Consider the following 22,422-nt stretch of genomic DNA (forward strand, 5'->3'; position numbering starts at 1 on the left):
ATACTTCTTAAAATCTATTTTGTCTGATGTAAGTATTGCTGCCCCAGCTTTTTTTTTTCATTTCCATTTGCATGAAATATCTTTTTCAATTCCTTTACTTTTAGTCTCTGTGTGTCTTTCCCTCTGAGGTGGGTCTCTTGTAGACAGCCCATATGGGTCTTGTTTTTTTTTTTGGTTTTTTGTTTTTAATTCTTTATTGTTAAAAGTATTACATAACTCTCCTTTTTCCCCCATTGACCTCTCCCCAGCCGTCCCCACCACCCAGCACATGCCCTCCTTCCCCCCGTCCCAGTCTGTGTCCATTGGTTATGCTCATATTTAGCATGTATTTTATTTGATGAGTTCTTTGCAAAATGAAAATAAATAAGTATTGATAGTTTTTCCCAGGTTAAAATTATGATGGGTGTGACTATAGTGTGGAATTGTAGCCTTGACTGCCCACGAAGCTACATATTAGACAAATTTAAATTGAGTTTTTAAATCTACTCTCTGCCCTCCTGCATGTGCAACTTCTCTTACCACACTTTCGAGCTAAAATTGGATGGCTTCACACATGTGCCCTTATTAAGCATCCTAATTTTCATAAGGCTCACCTGTCTTGTCCTCGGTGCAGCCTTATCCTTAACAGGTTTAAATAAGAAAATAACAACAAAACTGCATTTCAGGAACAGATCAGGAGGGTATAAATGAATCCTTATTGCTTTTTATTATCTACTAGAGGCCCGGTGCACAAAAATTTGTGCACTCGGGGGCGGGTCCCTCAGCCCGGCCTGTGCCCTCTCGCAGTCTGGGACCCCTCAGGGGATGACCACCTGCTGGTTTAGGGCTGCTCCCCGGGGGTTGGGCATAAGCTGGCAATCAGATATCCCTCTGGCAGCCCGGGAGCCCTCGGGGGATGTCCATTTGCCAGTGGAGAGCAGGCGTAAGCTGCAGTCTGACATCCTTAGCACTGCTGAGGAGGCGGGAAAGGCTCCCACCACCACCGCTGTACTGGTAGCTGTCAACCTGGCTTGTGGCTGAGCAGAACTCCCCCTGTGGGAGCGCACTGACCACCAGGGGGCAGCTCCTGCATTGAGCATCTGCCCCCTGGTGGTCAGTGTATGTCATAGTGACCAGTCATTCCCAGTCTTTCTGCTATTAGGGTCAGTTTGCATATTACCCTTTTATTATATAGGATAATAATAAAAGGGTAATATCCTCATTAGACTGGACAGCCGAACAACCTTTCAGATGTCCTCCCGGACGAAGCCACGGCAGCGGGGACCGAGGCAGAGGCAGTTAGGGATGATCAGGCAGGCAGGCAGAGGCAGTTAGGGGCGATGAGGCAGGCAGGAAGAGTGGTTAGGGGCGATGAGGCAGGCAGGCAGAGTGGTTAGGGGCAGTGAGACAGGCAGGCCAGCCAGCGGTTAGGAGCCAGCAGTCCCAGATTACGAGAAGAATGCCCGACTGCCGGTTTAGGCCCGATCCCCTACTGGATTGGGCCTAAACTGGCAGATGGACATCCCTTGAGGGGTCCCGGATTGCGAGAGAGTGCAGGCCAGGCTGATGGCCCCCTTCCCATGCACGAATAGCATGCACCGGGCCTCTAGTCCTTAAATAGTTCAGAAGGAAACCAGTTTTTATGATTTGTCTAAAGAGCATTTATCCTACCGATTTTACTGAAATAAAATCTAAATCCCAAATGAAGTCAGAGAGCTGATTACCTGGATTTAATTGACCTCCCCATAGAATGATTCCACCAAACTGCTCTTTGGGGTGACTCATGAGTAGCAGCCCATGAAACAGCATCTCTGTGTTTCCCTAAGAAATGTTCAGGGAGTTCATTACATAAGCATTGCATTTCTGCTCCATGGACTCCCAAGGGTGAATTTCCTTCTGAGTTCCAAGAGCAATTTGGTTGTAGACATCATAAATTGAGGGATCTCTTGTATCTCCCTTTTTCCTTTGGCTACTGGAAAGCTTAGCATCTCCCCTGCCAATCATACACAACTTTATGGAATATAATTTTGTTTATAAATATTATAGATTTGAATTTACTCTCCCACCCTTACTTTTCCTTTAACTCAGTTTTTTTCCATATTAAATACATATTTTTAAAACTTTTGAATACTTTTTGGATTATAGTGGGTATATACAAAATCATTTGATTATTGTTTTAGATATTGCAAATCAGTATATAACCATATTTCAGAAATGAAATTATACAATTACATATTTACTTTTGCTTATATAAACATTATCAAGAGCTAGAAAATTAGATTGCAGTAAAATTCACTGTCTCTAGACCCAAAGGAACAAATATGCAAAGACAGTAGAGACCATTATTATGATTTCTGAGAAGGACTGCAGCTTAGCTTGCTCCCTCATTTGTTTGAATGGGCAGATTTTCAAAAGTAAAGTCACTCTCCTTAAATATTTTGCAGATTTCAGTAATCTGATAAATGAGCTATTTATTCATTGTTTCTCTGGTACCACACAGTAGATTATCCATAGCAACAATCCTTTTCAGACATAATAAGACCAACTCTGTATTTATTAGGAAAACAATACCGCCAGGTTAAACAAACTGACTGCTGGTTTTGTGTATTTACTCTCTTACAAAGAGATCTGCTAAGCCTTCAACGTGTTCTATGTTGTGCATCATTAGAAAGGCTGAACTGGAGTATGACTCTATGATTCTGAATGTGCCATTTTTTATGGTGTATTTAGAATAAGAAAGAGGATGAGCAAATAAAGCTTTACAAATAAAGTGCTATTTTATGTATTGAAAATAGGGCCAGACTCTTCTCTGAACACTAGAAATCAGATATATCATGGTAAATATTACCACTCCCTGTCTATAGAGGATAAATAGAATATTTAAAATTGGCCCAGGAAAACACATTTCCGTTTTTCTTGACTTGAGAAATTACATTGACATGGAATCTATAAGAAGGGCTGTGCTTCAGAAAAAAGAAAAAGATAGTTTCAGAATTACAGAGATATTTTTATAAGAGAACAGATTCTTTTTTAAGAATTTGAATTGCTATTGAAATGTTAATTAAACCTAAGATCTTTTCATGTCAGAAATGAAATAGTATTTAAAATTGCAAAATGTTAGAGTGCATCTATTCCAATATTCTTATTTTACAGCAGTGAATGCTTTTAGAAATTGCTAAAAAAAAAAAAAAAAGCCTGATGTTTCTCATTTCAAATGTCCATGTGCAATATAAAAAAAATTAACTAAAACTTGTGAAGTTTCACCCTACAAGGTATACTAATGGGAATATAATCATTGTTTACAGGGTAGATTGATTACTAATCCCATTTGTTATATAATAGAATGGAGTGCATTTTTTTCTTTATTTGATTTTTTAATGTGGGTCAGCAATGGAACTCTGCATTTATTAATTGGTTGGGCCTATTCTGATAAAATCTTTGCTATGTTATATATCTATTTTTCTTAGGTAAATTTTTTGGTAGTTTTAGTACTTAAATTACTTTTTTTGTTTATATTCACAGATTCTGGAACTTTTCAAAGCCTGACCCTCTTCTTGAAATAGTGGACCATCATACAGAGTTTACCTGTGGTTTAGATTTAAGTCTTCAGAGCCCTACTCAGGTAATTCGATCTCCTGGGGGTTTTTCTTCCCATACAGTTCACAAATAGCTCTATGTGTGGCTTTTCTGAACAAAATTGCTGCCTTAAGGCAAGAGCAAAGTACATTTACTTAATCATCCTGATATCTTTTGCTGTAAAGCTGGAGCATTTGAAACACTGGGGAAAGAGAGGTATCCAGGAACTTGACATGATGCTCTCCTCTTGAAAGACTGACTTTTCTGAGAGGAAAGGAACCTTCCCCACAAGTACTGTGCCTTTCATGTTGCAGGCTCCCTGTGGAGAGGGTGACAAGAGAAGAATGGAATGGGGAAGGATTGTCCCCAGAGGTTGGTGGGAGTGAGAGTGTGTGGTCCTCATTTCAGCTGTCCCATAAGCAAGTGAGATGATGGGCAAGTCACTTCCCTCTCGGGACTGTCACCAGAAACTACGTTAAAAGAGAGGCTTCCGATGGGGGACAAAGTAAGGGAGAATAGCTACTCTTTTAATCAATAAACTTTAAAATTCCCACGTTTTATTTTCTTGAGGACTTGAGAGTTTAAATATTTAGGGCTTTTTTAAAAGCTGTTTCAGTTTTGAAAACCCAGATCAGAAACACTAGAATATGTTGAATGATAAGGCACTTGAAAACAGACTGTGTGAAAACACTAACATATCAATGAAACAATATAATATGTGGAAATTCTAGAGTATGACTAAGAAATTATGTTTTTATGACAAATTATAGAAATTAGACAAAAACAAATCCCATTTCTCATTGCTGTGTTCTTAAATTTAAATGAATACAGTTTTTAAATTTATTTTAGGAATTTAAGAAATAATTCTGAGGTTAAAATATTCTCATTAGATATTAGAATAGTCTCATTAACATTAATAGTCTCATTAACATTAAAATAATTGTTGTAAAATGACTTCATAGCAACTAAGAAGAGAAGAGACTGAAAGAGTGCTGGGTCAAATGGCATTACCTTTAATGTAAATACAATGTGCTTCCAATGAACTAGTTTTTTTCTGAGACATAAATCTATTATAGATGATTTTTAATAAAATATTCATACCTGTTTGCTCTCCTAGTTAAGAAAAAAGCTGTACATATTGAAACATGACCATACCAAACAAAGAACCCTAAATAAATATTTTCCTCTCTCATATATTTCTGTTAACCTATGTTCCATGAGTCCCAGACTATGGCCCAAGGCAACACATATGCCTTCTCAACTTCCTCGGTCCTGGCAGTTCCTCACCCCTGTCTGAGAGGTGCCAAATGTTTTCTAAATCCTCCACATAGACCGCCTTATTAAAAGCAACTTTTTTCAGAGGATTTATTAATTAGACTTTATGTATTCTTAAATAAGAGAATGTATTACAAGGTCCTATATTTTGTGTAAATCTGGTGACTGTCACCCATCTCTTCCTGTTCAACAACCAAATTTCAGTTGTACTAAGGAAATAGTTGCTATTGAGAGAAATAAGAGTGGAAAAGCAGGGTCTTCAAGCTGTACATAACCTGCAGGTTCACTGGCATAATGTACAGTTCAACTGTGCTAGAAATCTCCACTGAGTTCATTCGTACTGGGACAGAATTTGGGGATTAGAAGGGACCTAAGAAATAAGACCACTCCCTCTCATTTATGTATTCTTCCCACAGACATTTTCATATGCCAGACCTTGTGCCAGGCACTGGGGACTCAGTAGAGAATGAAAATAAATGTGGGCCCTGCCTTCATAGAGCATTTAATCCAGTTATATCAGATAATCTCAAGAAATGAATGTAAATGAGAGAAGTACATTGTTCCTCAGGAGTTCATAATCAGGATAGACATTTGACCGACTTAAGAAATGTGTAAGGAAGTGAGGGTCACCTGAGATCTGATGAGTAGGCATTAACTGTATGAAGAGACAAAAGGAAGAAAGATCCTAACAGGCAAAGGTAACAGTATGTTACAGACGCTGCAGTGGCAGGGAGCATGGATAGTATTTGAAAATGAAAGAAAGTATTTCTTCCTTATTTATGGTAGATTATTCAACATTAGAATTTAAGGAAGTATATTTGTTGACTTGTCATGTTTTAAAAAATGGAGTGTTTAGATTATTGACTAAATGTTATGTTTGTTTCAATGTTTCCTTTTTTCCCCCTCCATTTTATTTATGTTCTGTTTTGGACCTTAAACTTTCTTCCCTTTCTAACTAAGATTTCAACCAATATTTTTTCACATACCTACATTGACACATTTTAACACAAACATTTGTATTGTTTATATTAATAACTTTTGTTTTTACCAGGAAACATTAACGTTCTTTCTTCTTAGGGTAGATAAGAGTCAAGTTCTTGGTGCAGCTCCCTATTTTTCTCTCACTTATTTCATTTCACTGTATTATCTCTTGCTATATAATAAACTCCCCACAAGTTAATAGCTTAAACAACAATTTTCTTTCCCCATAGCTCTGTGAATCAGTAATTTGGGATGGGCTAAGCCAAACAGTTCTCTTGTTCTCACCTGGGGTCACTCATGTGGCCCCAGTCATCTGGGGCTTAACTCCGGCTGGGTGGTGTTAGATGGCCTCTTTCACATGTGTAGGTACCGTGCTGGTGGTCTTGTGAGCCCTGTGCTTCCAGAGGAGCCCAGGCTTCTTCACTTAGCTGTTGTAGATTTCCAATAGATTTCCAAGAGGGTGAGAGTAAAAGCCGCAAGGTATCTTCGGGCTAGGCTTCGAAATCACACAACATCCCTTCTGTTGTAAAGCAAGTCACAAGGCTAATCAGATTCAAGGAGTGAGAAAGAGACTCCATGTCCTGATGGGAGTAGCCACAACAAAATTGTAGCCATTTAAAATATACCACATTAATTTTTGCTGGTATAGTTAGTAGTTTAATTTATTTTTGACATATTTATCCTTTATTCTCAGAGTATGTGGTCAAGTTTGCTGATTGCATGTTAATTTATTTCACCATTTCTTCATAGTTTATTTCCTTAAAAAGTATCTTTCTCACTGGCTGGCATGGCTCAGTGGTTGAGTGTACACCTTTGAACCAAGAGGTGATGGTTGATTCCTGGTCAGGGCACAAGCCCAGGTTGCTTGATCCTCAGTTGGGGGCTTGCAGGAGACAGCTGATCGATGATTTTCTCTCATCATTGATGTTTCCATCTCTCTCTCCCTTCTTCTCTGGAAGCAATATATATTAAAAGTATAAAAGTATATTTCTCTCACCTCTTAGAAAGTAAGTACCTTTCAATATACTTTCAAAAATGTGTTGTCTCTTGGGGTGAACTTAACATCTGTAGGACTTTGCTGACGTTACCTTAGGATCTCTGTGTTAATGTATTATCTGTCTTAAAAGATTTATCTGAGTTCTTGTATTTATAATTCTTTTTAGCTTCTCCCTTCTTAGAGATCTGAAAGATGAGACCCAAGGATATTACACCTTTCTTCTTGACAGAATGTAAGCTCTTGTCTTTAAAGGTTTAAAACTTGACAAATAAGTGTCTGGGGTCATTCTTTAAGGATAATTGCTGAGAAATTCTTTGTGCCCTCACTTGTTAACCAGGCTGAAGTTATCTTTCACTTCAAAAAAGTTTTCTTTGATTTTTCCCCCCTCTGACCATGATTTGTACAGTCTTGGCATTTTCCCTTTTCTCTCTTGTCCTTATTATTTCTAAATTGGATACTCTTTTTCTATTTTTTTAGCTTTATGATTCTAGACCTTTAATACACCCATTTATATAATTGGGATTTCCTGTATGAATGTATTTTTAGAATTCTTGACTTTGTGATCTTTAGTATCAACTCTGCTTTTTCAAATGCTCATTGATATTAGTCTAGTATTTATAAACTGGGTACAGGTTTATATATCTTTACACATTTCTTTTGGAAGATAATTATTTCTCTTTTAAAGTATAAATTATTAATTCATTCCAAGATATCACATGTATGTTCAATAAAATGTATCTCTTTTCCCATGATGAAAATGGGAAATTACATATAAAAGGAAGAAACAAGATTTCTACCACTCTGTAAAGAATCAGCGATAACATATTAATACTTCGTTTCAGTCCTTTTTAAAGAAATTTTTAAATTAAAGTATAACACTCATACTGAAAAATACACATATTTTTAGTGTGCAGCTCAGTAAGTTATCAAGAATGCCCATGCCCATGTATCCATCACTCAGGTTAAGATATAGGACACTACCAGCACCCCCGGAGCCCTCTCAACATTCCTCCAAAATCTCACCCTCTCCCTTCTCCCCAAAGGTAACTGCTCTGTATTTGTGCATATTTTTAATTGTTGTAGTTACACTACACATAAGAATTTTTCTTCTGGGACTCCCAAAATACTTGGTAAACATAATCATTGATGAATGAGTATCCTAGTCCATCCATGCTAGGTACCCTTATAGTACCCTTATAGTACCCTTAAAATGGGGTAGAAGAAATTTTGTATACTTTCATTTTGTTTGGCGGAAGGTGCTTAGATTTGATTTATACAAGTTTTTTAGATGTGGTTTAAAAAGCATCTTTGGCTTTGTTGATGTTTTAGTGAAAATATTCATTATTTAAAATTCACCTTATGTTTTTATTCAAATCCCTATTCTGACAATCTTAGATACCAGGTTTAGAGGTTGACAATGGGTAAAATATTTTAAATTTCTGAGTATAAGGTTGGAAATGAGGTTTTAGAGGAGGACTGGCATTATTGGCAATTAGTGTATCTGTGTCCTTGCACTTTTGATCTGAGGTGGTATTTTCTGCATGTGTCACACAGACTACCTTTAGCATTGGAAAAACATGTACCAGAAGCATCCACTGTCCTCAGGCAGCAGTCTCTGCTATTTCCTCCCTGATGCTTTAATAATTGTATAATATTTAGCTGAAAATTATATAACAAGTGCTTGTTTTCTGCCAGCCATGAAACATTCCCCAGATCCAGCTCTGTAGGATCTTGGCGTGCTCCTAAAATGGGTGCGGCCTGTATCTACTGCCCTCTGCACTCCATGTACAGCCCTGCAGTGAGCGCTTCCAGAATGATTGACATCTGAGCCTCTGGTACCTCTGCCTCTGAGCTCCCATCCCTGAATCATCCACTCTCTACTCATTTCCTTCTCTAGACTATGGAGCATGGCTTATGAAAACCAAACAAAAATGTTGAGTTGGCACGCTTTGAACTACTTTTCCAAAACAATATATTAGGGCTCTTGATCCTACTCAACTTACCTTTAAAGTCTTTTTTATTTTCTAGTCTAGTGGTTCTCAACCTTCCTAATGCCGCAACTCTTTAATACAGTTCCTCATGTTGTGGTGACCCCCAATTTCATTGTTACAAATTGAACATAATTAAAGCATAGTGCTCCTAATTACATATTGTTTTAAATCACAAAAACAATATGTAATTATATATGTGTTTTCCGATGGTCTTAGGCGACCCCTGTGAAAGGGTCGTTCGACCCCGAAAGGGGTTGCAACCCACAGGTTGAGAACCGCTGTATCTAGTCCATTCTCCACAGTATCTTTTCTCAGCCTTCTATAGGGACATTACATTTGACTTACCTCCTACTTTACTATAAAAATAACCAAGGATGAATATGTTCTTCTATTTCTATTCTCTCAAAATATTTATGTTCTATCTCTATTTTCCCCTTTCCAGTGGGTTCCTAATTTTCTCAATGGCTTGCTCATCCAGGTCTTTGTTTCCACAATTATTCACTGTTTTTTAGGTCTTCAGTGAATTTTTTCCTCTATTTTTTAAAGCTCATTTGATGCCACTCTCTTATCTCTTGACCAGTAAATTCTGTTTCTCTCCTATTATTACACATCTAGAACTTCCTCTTGAATTTTTGTTGTCTTACATTATTAGATACTGCAACTTACCCTTGAAACTGTCTTTTAATTATATGCTAGTGATGCTTGGTCCATTTATCAAATTGCCTTTATTATATGATCTGAAGCGATGTCTTGCTTTTCTTGAAGTATTTCTAATTTGGTTAGTAGACTGTATGCTGAGGCCTGACCAGAGATCTGGGAAGTCATCCTAGTTTTCTTGTCTTTCTGTACCCTCAAATTCATTGGACGTTAAGTTTATAAATTCTCTCTTACCAGTACCTCTGAAATCTGGACCTTTGATAAGCATTTCTTTAGTACCTCTGCCATGGAGTGCTGCAGTAATCTCCTAACCGATCTCTAAGTTCTTTTCATCATTCCATTGATTTTCAACACTGCTTCAGGGGAGAGCTTTTCGTAATGCAAATTTGATTTTGTTAGTCATTGACCTGAAATATATCAATGGACCCATTAAAGACATCAGGAACAAGATGAGAATTACTACTATCACCACTGTTAATCAATATGGTTTTAAAAATTATAACCAATTAGCAACAGAAGAAAACAAAATAGAATATAAGTATTTTTAAATGTAGGAAAATTTATGATTATTTGTACTTCATATGATTGTGACTTTAAATCTATTATAAATAAAAAGAGCTCGTTGGTGTGGTTCAGTGGTTGAGCGTCCATCCATGAATCATGAGGTCGCTGGTTCAATTCCCGATCAGGGTGAGGCTCTATCCCAAGTAGGGTGTATGCAGGAAGGAGGCAGTCAATCGATGATGTTTCTCTCTCATCGATGTTTCTATCTCTCTCTCCCTCTCTCTATAAAAATAAATAAAATCATTAAAAAGGTAAAAAGTTCAATAAGCTCAGTAAAAGTAAATATATAAAAATGAATACTGTGTAGATATTCATAATCATCAGTGAGAAAATAAAATGGGAAAAATTACCTTTACATGGCAACAACTGTGTGTGTATGTGTGTGTGTGAGAGAGAGAGAGAGAGAGAGAGAGAGAGAAAGAGAGAGAGAGGACTACAAATTTTAAAATGTGCAGGCACAGATAAAGAAAATTATATAACTTTACAAAGGGACCTTTAAGAAAGACCAGAATAAAAGAACAGATATATTATGTTCCTGCAATAAAATACATTTATTTCCTTATTGCTACCATTTTATAGGTCTTTCTCATCTAACACAAATATTACAAACTCATGGTAAGCCACTCCTGTGATGCTCTTTACCTACTGTGACCATTAACTATACTAGTTACATAAAAGTTTTCATTTACAAATAGAAAAAATTAGATTGTCATCTTCGTGTCATCTCAGAAACCTTAAAGAAAGTCAGCCCATTACCTTCAGGGTAGAGTCTGAATTTTTAATCTTGCTTTCAAGATTCAATATCATCTGTATTGTTTTCTAATTATATTTCTCATCATTATATGTAATCCTTCTATTACATACCAATTATATTTTATTATTTGTTGTTTTTGCCAGTTTTTCTTGCTCTCCCCAACTTTTGCCTATACAAAGTGTTTCTGCCTTTCAAAGTCAGAATAAGTTCTCTTCCTTCATTCCTTTCCTTTTTGCTTCAGTAAATATTTGAGTGTCCATTATGTGTCAGAAGATGCATAGTAGATTAATGCAAGCTACCTGAGATCTACACTAATAAAAGAGAAACATGGTAATTAGCGTACGACCGCTACCCTTTTCATTGGCTAATCAGTGAGTATATGCAAATTAACTGTCAGCCAAGATGGCAGCCGGCAGCCAGGCACTGAAGGGAGCAGGGAGGTTTGCTTGCTCCGGGGACTGCAGACTCCAACGTTCCCCGCCTAACTTGTCGGCCTCTCAGTTGCAACTCTAAGCAACTATGTACTATGTTGCAAATAAGAAGCTAAACAAAACTCCAGAAACCGGCTTTCATTCAGCTGGGCTTTAGCAACATTGTATTGATGTTTTCAGAGGCGAAGCCTCAGAGCTAAAGCTGGCCCAGAATAAAAAAAAAAAAAAAGAAAAGAAAACAAGGAGCGGTTGGAAGCTTCAGTCACTCGCTTCTGGAAAACAGCCCTCAGCCCCTCACCCAGACTGGCCAGGCACCCCAGTGGGGACCCCCACCCTGATCCAGGACACCCTTCAGGGCAAACCAGCCGGCCCCCACCCGTGCACCAGGCCGCTATCCTATATAGTAAAAGGGTAATATGCCTCCCGGCACCGGGATCAGCGTGACAGGGGGCAGCGCCCAAACCCCCTGATCGCCCTGCGGCTCTGTGTGTGACAGGGGGCGGGGCCACATCCTCCGTATCTGCCCTGCTCTGTGCCTGATAGGGGGGAGCTCCCCAACCCCCTGATCAGCCCTGCTCTGTGTGTGACAGGGTGCGGCGCCCCAAACCCCCCCCCCTCCCACACGGGCCCTGCTCTGTGTGTGACAGGGTAGAGCCATAACCTCTCCATCAGCCCTGCCCCAAGTGTGACAGTGGCGGCGCCCCAACCCCCTGATCGGCCCTGCTCTGTGGGTGATAGAGGGTGGCGCCCCAACCCCCCTCCACGGGCCTTGCTCTGTGTGTGACAGGGTAGAGCCATAACCTCCCCATTGGCCCTGCCCTGAGTGTGACAGGGTGCAGCACCCCAAACCCCTGATCCGCCCTGCTCTGTGTGTGACAGGGGGCGGTGCCCCAACTCCCTTATTGGCCCTACTCTGTGAGTGACAGCGGGGAGCTCCTCAACCCCCTGATCGGCCCTGCTCTGTGCATGACAGGGGGTGTCGCCGCAACCTCCCCATTGACCCTGCCTTGAGTGTGATAGGGGGCGGTGCCCCAACCCCCCAATCGGCCCTACCCTGAGCGTGACTGAGGGTGGCATCGCAACCTCCCGATCCACCCTGCTCTGTGCATGACGGGGCGGTGACCCAACTCCCCAATCGGCCCTGCTCTGAGCCTGATCAGGGGCTACACCTAGAGATTGGGCCTGCCCTCTGCCACCCGGAAGCAGGCCTAAGCCAGCAGGTCGTTATCTCCCGAGGGGTCCCAGACTGTGAGAGGGCACAGGCCGGGCTGGGGGACCCCCCTCTCCCCCCCCCAGTGCACAAATTTTTGTGCACCGGGCCTCTAGTATATATATAATATACCCCCAAAATGTATACACATTTTAACATCTGATAGCTCAGTTTTGAAAATGAAATGTTTTTAATAAACATTGCCTTTATAATTATTCAAAGTGTGTATATATATTATATCTTATATATGTTATACAAATTATACATAAGTAAAATAAGTATTAAATGAATAAATGAGTGACTGAATAAATGAAAAGGATTTTAGTAGAATTAGTCAACTCCTTCCTTATTTTTACTTAAATGCCATACAGATTGACATAATAAACCATGTTCTTCTCTGTAGTTACTTCCGACTGTAAGCTAATTGAGTAAGTAAAACATGTTCTTACTTCAGCCTATGATGTAATACAATGCGGCATAATGACTGGGCTGCTTTTTCAAAATTTAAAGTTGACTGTTAATGATTTTGTTTTGGTTTTCATTCTCTCTATATCCTTCTGCCTATTTCTCTGGTTCATTTTTGCTAAAGAGGCCATATGTCATATAAATAATTATAGTAAATTAAACAAGTTTCCCAAGGGCAAAAGCAGTTGTCCACAAAATTGAGAGAATAGAATAGAATTATAGATAGGAAATGGAAAATTTGTCAATAAAGTAAATCTCTTAATGAGTTAGTAGGAATTCTTTGTTAGATTAATAGCCATATTAAATCATTTGAAATAAATTACGTGTTATCAGAGGCATGTGTAAACATTTTGATAAAATAGAATTAATAAAATTAATATAAATTTTGTAAGTTACCCATGTATTTAAAATCTGGTGTTTTCATTATGTTTCCTCTTCAAAATTTTGCATTTATAGGACTATTGTTTTGAGGATGTCCTATAGCAAGTCTTATCTGATCCACCAATAATAAATTTTTATTATAAAGCACTTATTGACTGGATTTCTTTTTTTTTTTAATATATTTTATTGATTTTTTACAGAGAGGAAGGGAGAGAGATAGAGAGTTAGAAACATCGATGAGAGAGAAACATTGATGAGCTGCCTCCTGCACATCTCCCACTGTGGATGTGCCCGCAACCCAGGTACATGCCCTTGACCGGAATCGAACCTGGGACCCTTCAGTCCGCAGGCCGACGCTCTATCCACTGAGCCAAACCGGTTTCGGCCTGACTGGATTTCTTTAATATTCTTGGGTCTACTGTAGAATCTAGTCTATTACTTTGTAAATAGGAAATACTGAAATATTTGTTTAATACAGTTGCTCTCAAGCATTCCATGTGATAATTTCATGATATATATGCTATAACTCTATTTAGAACTTACTAGCTATTTTGATAGATAACAAATATTTATTCAGTTTTCCAAGAATGCTTCATTGTATATTTTAAAGAAATTGACATATTAGGATAGTAGCAAAAAGTTAGTGTGCATGTTACGAAAATTTAGAAATATCTATTTTGCCATTAAAAGTGAAAATGAAATAACTAAAAATAGAACTTATCTGAAATCTGGCCCTGTTCATTTAGTTATTTTTCACTACCCTAGAAGATAGCAGCTTTAAAAAAATATTATGAAGATGAATTATATCTTTAAGGTTTTAATTCAGTAAAGAAATATAACATTTTGACAAATAATTTTTCCTACAATGTCTATAATTTTGATTCTGAGTTTTAATGAAAAGATTTGCATTTTGAACTCAGATTAAAGGAAATTCATAGACCACAGGGATGAAATGTACTAGAGTGGGGGCTTGCCGGTTAAGAAATACATTTTCCACTGGCATCTCCTTGGGCAGAAGAGGTAGAGCCCGGAGCCTCCCACCCTGTGTTGCCCACATGCACACTCACCGTAAGGAAGTAGGTCAAACCAGATAGGTTTTGGCAGCCAGCCTTCAAGAAACCCTAGAAGGGAGTCAGACAGGAGTCAGAAAAAAGGCCTCTCTCAAAAGATTAAGAATTTTATCAGAGAAGGTGTAATGCAATTTAGTTGCCTTAAAGCTAGAACTTTTAGATCTGCATTTATTCTTATTTATTCCACTTCCCAGAATACTTTCCCTCTCTCCTTTATATCCCCACACCCCACACAGTAACAACAATAAGCACTCTCTGGCTAAGGTCTATCCTCCTTTGAGCCATAGTTTAGGTCAGATTTCCTCTTGAAAGCATGTACTTTCCTCACATTTGGCTACACATCTACTGGACCCCATAATTCCCCAATCGTTGTCCATATCACTCTACATCCTAGGTGTCTGTTTACTTATCCATCCTCTGCTGGACTCCAGATCTTGTTTACTGTAGTATCCTCAGCATACTTCTAACATAGAGGAGGTACTCAATGAGTATTTGTTGAATAAATGGATGAATATAAGAATATATATATATATGAATTATGTTTTAAGTAGTTTTGTAGTGCAAAGAAATACTTGAAAAACAGCTCCTGAGACATAAGCTCCCTGTGAAACCTCTCTAAATAATATTCATGACACTCAGATATTCCATATATCCCTCAAATCCCATGAAACGTGTTGCCTTTACCCAGATATTAGATCTCACACCTGGCTTGATGCTCTTTACCACGTGTGAGGTTCTACTCAACAAAATCTTTGGAGGAGGGAAACCAATGCTCATACATGGCTTCATTCATTCATTCATTCATTCAACAAGCATCTACTAAAAGTTTACTATATACAAATCACAACAAATACAGATTTGATCAAGATATATAATCACTGACTCTAAAAAAAAAAAGTCCTATTCAGGTTTAGTTATACAAAAGTGTTTACATCCATATGTGAATATTGTTAGAAGACAGAACTATATTACCCAGCATGCTTTCATTTTCTCCTTCGTTTTCATACAGCATAGAGCCTAATTTATTATACAAATATTATAATATGCTCAACTGTAATATGCTTTTGCTCTCTTTAGAACAGATTTTTTTAAAAATCTATATTTATTTTATTTGGTCTGTGGGTTAATCTATAGACCATGTCAGCCCATTTAGAACTGAACAAGGTTCAAATCTTAAATAAAATAAAAATATTTTTATTAACCATAATTTAAATTATTAATATAATTTTCTTATGTGTTTAAGGAGAAAGTCTGCCATATGAAGAATGATTTTGTATATTTTGTAAAACCACTCTTTTGGCAATGAATGATTTTTGTGATGGAAGAATAGTATATATTTCTCTTATAGTCAAGTGCTAGAAAAAACTTCATCTCCCTGATGAAGCAGTAAATTAGGATATTTGCATATCTTATATTATTGTTTGACGTTTTTACCTTTGCTGCCAGGAGGTGTAGAGCTCAATTTCATGTCTAATTTTAGCCATTATTCTTAGTCTCTTTTTCCAGTTTAATTATCTGCCCCATCTCTACATTTCGTGTTTGTTCTTTTAATGAAATGGCTTTTTTGTTACTGTGCTATCTCCTATGAGAAAGCAAGGGTTATTGTATTCCATGGAAATAATTGTTACCCGTTGAGGCAAATAAGTTATATCCCTGCATGTGGCCATGCTAAAGGATAATTTTCAAAATGGCAATCATGACTCATACAAGTATAAATGTGAACACGTATCAAAGATTTTATGTAATTTATGAAAGATTTTACAACTGGCTCAAAGGAACAGATACATATAGGTAGTCACTGAATGCTGAAATGAATGTAGTAAGAGGTACAAAACTGTTCAATATCCATAGGGCAATAAAATGTCATGTTTGGAATCATCTCTTGGGGAGCAAGAAAGACATCAACATCTTCATAGGACATTCCTTTGCAACTTTAATGGATGAGAATCATTTGATTACTATCAGTTTTCTATAGCTTTCAGAGTTGTAAAATAATCCAGTCAAAGACAGAGAAAGGCATAGACCCCTATAGAATCAGGTAACCCTGTGGGGCCCTAGCACAATGCCAGCATTCCACTGAAAGAACACCTCGCAATCTTTTCTGCTGATTGATTACAATCTTTTACAGTTTTTCCTGACAGCAAGGTAATGGGCAAAGAAGTGAGTCCTCCTGTAGGAGACTGAAACTGAGAAAGAGGATCTTCGGTAGATGAGAAAGGAGATACCCCATTATCGCTATCCTGAGTCTGGCCTTGAAGGAGTCTTCATGGCCAGGAGTGCATTCCCAGGGATGGGAAGGAAAGGTGGCTTTTGTCTTGAAGAAGCAGGATGGGAGCTAAGCAAGATTCCTTTCTTTGTTTGACAAGCTAATGAATGAGTGGATTTCATCCTGCAAAGCAGATTATTTATTTCCATGTTATTCACTTTATTTATTTGTTTGTTTATTTATTTATTTATTTATTTATTTATTTATTTATTTATGTTAACCTTTAATAAAGATTAGCAAAGTCTTTTTTAAATGCCTTTCAGGCTGGTCTCAGGTGAATAGAAAGGGACATGAAGAAGAAGCCCTGTGTTTAGTCTCAGTCATAAAATGAAGTGGGAAGCAGTGCCTCCAGAGGCCATTTGGTTGATGATAATTAACGAGAGCCCTCCTCCTACTCCTGGGGACCACAAGGTCATCTTTTCTTACCATATGGTTTCTACAGCACCTATCTTGGAGAAGCTGGAGACTCTTTGTTAGTTTAGTAAAGTGCTTTTATTCTTACCTTATTGTTATTTTTATTGTAAGCTTTTAAAAACGTTTAGAATTTGATGGAGTTTAATTAATTAATTAATTAAGAAATATTATTTGCATTCATTTTAGTGACTCTATTCACAGTTCAGTTTTAGGTGTTTCTTTCTTTCTTTTTTTTTTAATCTTTAAATTCTTTATTAGTTAAGGAATTACAAATGTGTCCTCATTCCCCCCCCATTAACCCCCATCCTCCTCTCCCCCACTCATGCTCTCATCCCCCTGTTGTCCATGTCCATTGGTTTGGCTTATGTGCATGCATACAAGTCCTTGGGTTGATCTCTTCCCCTTACCCCCACCCTCCCCTACTTTCCCTCTGGGGATTAATAGTCTGATTGCTGTTTCTCTGTCTTTGGATTTGTCCCTGTTCATCAGTCTATGTTGTTCTCTATATTCCACAAATGAATGAGATCATGTGGTATTTATCTTTCTCTGACTGGCTTATTTCACTTAGCATAATGCTCTCCAGTTTCATCCAAGCTGTTGCAAAAGGCAAGAGTTCCTTCTTTTTTACCGCAGCATAGTATTCCATTGTGTAGATGTACCACAGTTTTTAATCCACTCATCTGCTGATGGGCACTTAGGCTGATTCCAAATCTTAGCTATGGTAAATTGTGCTGCTATGAACATAGGGATGCATATATCCTTTCTAATTGGTGTTTCTAGTTTCTTGGGATATATTCCTAGAAGTGGGATCACTGGGTCAAATGGGAGTTCTATTTTTAGGTTTTTGAGGAAGCTCCATACTGTTCTCCACAGTGGCTACACCAGTCTGCATTCCCACCAGCAGTGCACGAGGGTTCCTTTTTCTCCACATCCTCGCCAGCACTTGTCATTTGTTGATTTGTTGATGATAGCCATTCTGACATGTGTGAGATGGTACCGCATGGTTGTTTTGATTTGCATCTCTCGGATGATTAGTGACTTTGAACATGTTTTCATATGTCTTTTGGCCTTTCTTCTGTCTTCTTTTGAAAAGTATCTATTTAGGTCCGTTGCTCATTTTTTGATTGGGTTGTTTTATCTTCCTTTTGTTAAGTTGTGTGAGTTCCCTGTAAATGTTGGAGATTAAACCCTTATCGGTGATAACATATGCAAATATGTTCTCCCATGCAGTGGGCTTTCTTGTTGTTTTGTTGATGGTTTCGTTTGCTGTGAAAGATTTACTTTTGATTGAATCTAAGTTATCAAAATTTTTGGTTATAGCTTTCTGTATCCTGTCTAAGAAAGCTTAACATACTTTCAGATTGAGAATATATTCTTCTATGTTTTCTTCTATAAGCTTTGCACCTTTATTGTCTATATTTAGGACTATGGTCCATCCACCTCAAATTAATTTTTATTTATGGTGTAAAGTTGGAGTTGAGGTTCATTTTTTTTCCCATATGGATCTCCAATTCTAGCACCATTTGTTGAAAATACCTTTTTTGCCCTTTGAGTTGTTTTGGTACATTTATTGAAAAGCAGTTGGCCAAGTGTAGGGTTTATTCCTGAATTCTGTTCTATTCCTTTGATCTACTTATATATCCTTATGTCAATGTTGCACTGTCTTGATTACTGTAGTAAGTCTTGAGATAGGTAGTATAAGTACAACTTTCTTGTTATTTTTCAAGATTCTTCAGGCTATTCTAAGTCCTCTGTATTTCTACATAACTTTAAAAATCACCTTGTTCATTTTTATTAAAAAGCCTGTTAGGATTATGAATTATAAATTACTTTGGGGGGGAATTAAGTTCTTAACAATATTGAACCCATGAATATGGTTTGTGTGTGTATATATATATATATGTATATACACACACACACACACAGATATATATATTTCCCCATTTATTTAGGCCTTTTAAAATTTCTCTTGGCAATGTTTTAGTTTTTAGTGTGGAGAATTTGCATATCTTTTGTTAAATGTGTTATTAAGTATTTTGTTATTTGGTGCTATTTTACATAGATTTTTAAATTTATTTTTAACTTTTTTTTCTGCTAGTATATAGAAATACAGTTGATTTTATATATTAATCTTATACCCTGAGACATTATTACATTCACCAAGTTTTTAACACACAGTTCCTGGGTACCATGGACTGTCTTCCCTTCATGTTTTAATATGGCTTTTTAGACTTGAATATCCTTGTGTCTCAGGTCTGCCCCAAACGAGGGCCAGTGTGAATGCCCAGGCATTTGTGAAGTCTTCTGACTTCACAGTTGGATTCAAATAGTTCCTCCTAGGAAAAATCTCGTATTAGAGCATTTATCACTTTCAGTCTTGAACCAGTTATTCTTTGAAGTCCAGGGCTGTGCTTTATCTCCATTCCATTCCCACAATACCTAGCACAGTGCCTTTGTTCACAGTTGAAGAGTACATCTTTCCAACATTTATCTCAGGAGGTACAGGGAATTACGTAGCTCTGGGTGGGGGAGGGGAAAATCCTTATAGGCAACTTTAGTCCATTGGAAACAATCCCTGAGTGTGTCTTAGAAAGGTAAAATAGACCTTTGATCAAAAACATACTGTGTGTTCTCGCTATTTAAAGATATGTTTACTTGTGGATGATCTGCTACTCTCTAAATGACTTAGGCTTTTGCTATCAGTTTTGAATTTCTGTAAATTATGTTTCCTCTTACTTTCTTTTTTTCTAGGTGGCTGACTGTGCTTGGGATGAAACGATAAAGATATATGATCCTATTTGTCTTACTGTGCCTGCTTGAGACACACTACTCTGGTCAGAAACAAAGAACATTGGCTGAAGAACTACTTACCAGGAAATAAATTAACTATTGATAACATAGTCATTATGCTTTTATATGCTATTCAGATTTCAAATGTTAAAAACTTACCCTGAATCAGTTTAGAAGCAGCTGATACAGACCTTGGCTCACCCTTTAAGCCTGACACATAAGCCATATTTCTTAAAATTCTAAGGAATAATTGATGTTATGGTATATCTTACGGTATCTGTTAAAATGTAAACTCTGTGTTATAAAATGGATGAAAATTTGATTCATATAGGTTATATAGGTAGGGATATATTTTATTTTTAATTTGTCATTTTTGATTTGAAATATAATCACTGCTGTTGATAAAAATAAATTGCATCTCATGATCACTTATCATTTTATGACATTCCCAACAAGATTGCCTTTTCTAATATAGTGTACATCTGAATGCAATGCTATATATAAGGTAGCTATATCTTTGCTTTAGTAGCAGGGCTCTAATACAGATTTAATTTTTTTAGCAGTTATTTATTGTGCATCTACCATGTGCTTGACAAATAGATCGAATGGTTCTCTCAAGGACTGTTTCCATGCTTTAAGAATATGGAAGGCTGTAAATTGAGCTTTTCTTTTTTTACAGTTCTGCAAATCTTTTTAGATATTGTATCCATGATCCTATATTTCTCTTCCTACTTCTCTACTATCAAATGTTTAAAAAAGAAAAAAAAAAAACTTGTTACTGTGCAAGAAGTCTTAGATCCTACTATGGTTTCAAGCAATTACCCTGGAAACAAACCCTAAATAATGCTATAAACCTTCCTCACTACCTCCCTAAGTGTCCCTGAAAAATCTCTAAGTGTTGATGACTTGTAAAAAAAAGTAAGTTAAAAGGGAAAAAGTAGTAAAACAAACAACTTTGCATAACACTTATATTTTTATATAAAATTTAAAAAATGTGTTATAAATGGCAAAAATTGTTATTAAGTTTTTAACAAGCTTTTAGAATTTTTAAAGAGAAAAATACAGTTGTAGTAATCAGAATAAATTAAAATATATGTATATTGTCCAATTTACATATCTTTCTTTACTTATTCCAGAAAAAAGTTAAGACAACTTACAAAGTAAAGGAAAAAATGAGATAATATCAAAAATAGAACAAAAGGAGACAAAGTAGAGCCAGGAGTAAGGCTTGAAAATATATGTCTCAGAGTCCTAGAAAGTTGCAACTGGCAGCATAAATGGGAAGCCTGGTCAAGTACACAGTTCAGTACCCAAGGCCTGAGGGCAAGAACTTTGTCCTAGTCCTGGGCTTGGCCTAGCATCATGCCTAGCACATAGACGGTGCTCAATACCCGTTAAAGGAATGAAAGAACTCAGGGAAAGTACAGCTCTTTTTCGTGCTTAGACAAATCAATACTAATTGTTTTTGAGAAGCCCCATAAAGAAGACACTGCTTAACATGAATATATGGTAAGGAACAAGGAGCGCAAACATCCTTAGAGCTGTCACGACGATGAGATTCATAGAGCTGTTTCTTGTTGCTTCCCTCTACAGGAACTAATGGCATCACACCAAGTGCAGTTCAATAAAAGCAGGTTCACTGTGGGTGTTCTCTGTGTCAGCAGAATTTATAATAGACCTGTACAAATGCCTAACCCAGATCATACTTATAATTAATTGAAATTACTTATTTTCCTTATACAAGAGACTTTTATTAAAATAACCTACCGTGTATCTTTTGAGACAAATATTTGTGATTTAGAAACTATCATCTTTCTAAATATTTATTTTTCCCCTCTATATTGGGGATGTCAGAGATGTTTAGAATACTAACTTCATAATACTTAACTCAGGTTCTTGGAGACTCTCCATATAACGAGTGTGAGTGAACATTGCCCAGTGGGTTCCCTAGAGATGGGATTGGAAAAACTAGATTGGAAAACTAGAAGGAAAGGAGCTTGGATTCTCTCTGAAAAGGGAATGGGCAAGATTTTTGAATTCTTGGTAGTCCACAAGCCAAGCAGCCTCTGAATTTTAAGAGGACAAGAGTCATTCCCTCCAGGCTGGGAAAAGGCATTTGTTTTCTGGCTACTGAGCTCTTAGCTTTCGCCCTGTCTGTCTCCCCAAGCTGCTCCTGCACCCGCAGTGGCAGCACAGCACCACAGAGTGAGTGCAGGGAAAGGGAACACGGGTCCCTGAGCATTTCTGTGATCTGAGCACTACGTGAGATGCTTTCTGTATGTTACCCCTTTTCATCTTCATAAAATCCCTGCAAGGAAGCCCTGACAGTTTTCCAGACAAGGAAATGATGGCTCTCGGGGGTCATAATACCCAGGAAGTGTGGAGCTGGCATTTGAAATCTGCTATAACTGGATCCAAACCTATGGTTCTGCCACATGGCCTCCTCTTCCCCAGAATAGCAGAAATCGGCCCACTGAGAAGCAGTAAAGATGTGGACCTCTGCTGACTCGATTCTGCCCATTCCTGAGAGAACTGACAAAGTTGAGTTTCCAAGACTATAAAGAGCTAAGAAGCTGACCCTGGGTCTGGAATGACTCTCCCAAGGTCTGTCACCTGCTTCG

General features: G+C 37.6%; 1 protein-coding gene across 1 annotated transcript in view; it reads left to right on the forward strand.

Moving 5' to 3' along the window:
• PEX7 (peroxisomal biogenesis factor 7) overlaps positions 1 to 20,675 on the forward strand; it is a 66,833-nt gene extending 46,158 nt beyond the window's left edge. Inside the window, exons 9-10 of the mRNA XM_070417763.1 lie at positions 3,502 to 3,601; positions 19,763 to 20,675. Coding sequence (XP_070273864.1) covers positions 3,502 to 3,601; positions 19,763 to 19,831 — 169 coding nt within the window. The 3' untranslated portion in view covers positions 19,832 to 20,675. The remainder of the gene's footprint in view (positions 1 to 3,501; positions 3,602 to 19,762) is intronic.
• Positions 20,676 to 22,422: the final 1,747 nt, after the last annotated feature.

This window comes from Myotis yumanensis, unplaced genomic scaffold (assembly GCF_028538775.1).
Source record: "Myotis yumanensis isolate MYYU_CA2020_CCGP unplaced genomic scaffold, mMyoYum1.0.hap1 SCAF_6, whole genome shotgun sequence".
Taxonomy (NCBI): domain Eukaryota; kingdom Metazoa; phylum Chordata; class Mammalia; order Chiroptera; family Vespertilionidae; genus Myotis; species Myotis yumanensis.